We start from the raw sequence: 1,790 nt of genomic DNA on the forward strand, positions 1-1,790 counted from the left end.
CTGTCAGGCCAAGCGCGCCCCATCACCGTCCACGGAGAACCCCCGGAGGGGACCTTCCGCGCTGGAAGGTGACGTCCCGTGGCACGGGCACCACGGACAAGCAGGTGGCATCAGCCCGCGGGTCACCGAGTCGCTGCTGGAGCCTGGAGGAGCGGGCTGCGGTCCCAGCGCATCCTGCACACCCGAAGCCCACGCTCACACCCTGTGCCCGCGCTGGGCTCTGCCTCTCCCCGTCCTCCCGCACGCCTTTACCAGCCGAGCACCGGGCTGCGGAGGTGCGGGGGGTCCCCAGGCGGCACCGCCACGAAGCCCCCGAGAAATCCCCGGCCGGGAGGGACCCCATCGGGGCTCGGTGTCGGGGAGGGGGGGGGCGGCATCGGGGCGCTGCCCCTGCCCCTGCCCGCCCCGTCGGCGGCGGCACGCCCGGCCCTGCCCGCGCCTCCCGGTGCGCGGGGCGTAGCAGGGGGAGTGCCGGCCGCCGCCGGGGCGCGGAGCCGCCGGACACGGCCCCATAAAAGCGGCGGCGGCGGCGGCGGGGCCGGGCTGCGCCTCCTGGGCTCGGCGGGGCCGCCCCGACGGCCGCATGACCGCCGAGACCCGGCTGCCCCCGGGCCCCCCGGGCCCCCCGCCGCCGCTGAAGGCGGACCCGGCGCCGCCGGGGGACGAGGAGGCGGCGGCGGCGGCGGCGGCGGCGACGGGGGGGACGTCGAGGGGCGGTCGTCGTCGTCGCAAGCGGCCGGCGGAGCGGGGCAAGCCGCCCTACAGCTACATCGCCCTCATCGCCATGGCCATCGGGCAGGCGCCCGAGCGGCGGCTGACGCTGGGAGGCATCTACCGCTTCATCACGGAGCGCTTCCCCTTCTACCGCGACAGCCCCCGCAAGTGGCAGAACAGCATCCGGCACAACCTGACCCTCAACGACTGCTTCGTCAAGGTGCCCAGGGAGCCCGGCCGCCCCGGCAAGGGCAACTACTGGACGCTGGACCCGCACGCCCGAGACATGTTCGAGAGCGGCAGCTTCCTCCGCCGCAGGAAGCGCTTCAAGCGCAGCGACCTCTCCACCTACCCGGCCTTCCTCGCCGAGCGCCCCGCCGCCCCCTGCCGCCTCTTCCCCCCGCCCGCCGCCGCCGCCGAGCTGCCCCCGGACCCCGCCGCCGCCGCCTCCTGCGCCTTCTCCGCCGCCTCCTGCCCCGCTCAGGGCTGCAACGCCGCCGCCCTGCCCCACGGCTACGGGCCGCTGCCCTCCGCCCCCGGGCCGTACGCCCCGGCCGGCCCCGGGCACCTGTACGCGCCCCCGGGGCGCTTCGTGCTGCCCGCATCGCCGCCGGCCCCCGCCGGGCTCTACGCGCCGCTGCCCCACTCCTACGGCCCCGGCGGGCAGATGGGAGCCGCCGAGCACGGGCCGCGGCACGGAGCCTTCCCCGGCGGCCCCGACAGGTTCGTCCCGGCGCTCTGACCCGCCGCGGGCGCCCGGAGCAGCGCCTGAGCACGGGTGGCCGCGGGGATGCGGGAGGACGCAGCGCTCGCCCCCCGGCAGCGGGGCTGCCCGGGCATGGGGGGCCCGCTGGGTGCGGGGGGAGGCTGGTGGAAGGGGCCCGGGGAGCTCCGGGTGCCTGCAAGGGGCGAGCACCCCCGCTCCTGTGCCGCCTCGCTGCCTGCGCGGGTGCTCAAGGTGCCCACCGTCTTCCCCCATTCCGTCCCGATGCACCCCTTGGAAGACCTCGCTCTCAAAGATCTCATGCTCGAAGACCTCATGCTTGAAAATCTCCCTCTCAAAGGTCTCCCTCTCA

General features: G+C 76.8%; 1 protein-coding gene across 1 annotated transcript; it reads left to right on the forward strand.

Annotated features, from left to right (window-relative positions):
* Window positions 1-583: 583 nt before the first annotated feature.
* On the forward strand, window positions 584-1,478 carry FOXE1 (forkhead box E1). Its single transcript, XM_040541368.1, has one exon. The coding sequence runs from the start codon at window positions 584-586 to the stop codon at window positions 1,454-1,456; it is 873 nt and encodes a 290-aa protein (XP_040397302.1). The 3' UTR covers window positions 1,457-1,478.
* The last annotated feature ends 312 nt before the right edge of the window (window positions 1,479-1,790 follow it).

This window comes from Cygnus olor, chromosome Z (genome assembly GCF_009769625.2).
Source record: "Cygnus olor isolate bCygOlo1 chromosome Z, bCygOlo1.pri.v2, whole genome shotgun sequence".
NCBI lineage: Eukaryota > Metazoa > Chordata > Aves > Anseriformes > Anatidae > Cygnus > Cygnus olor.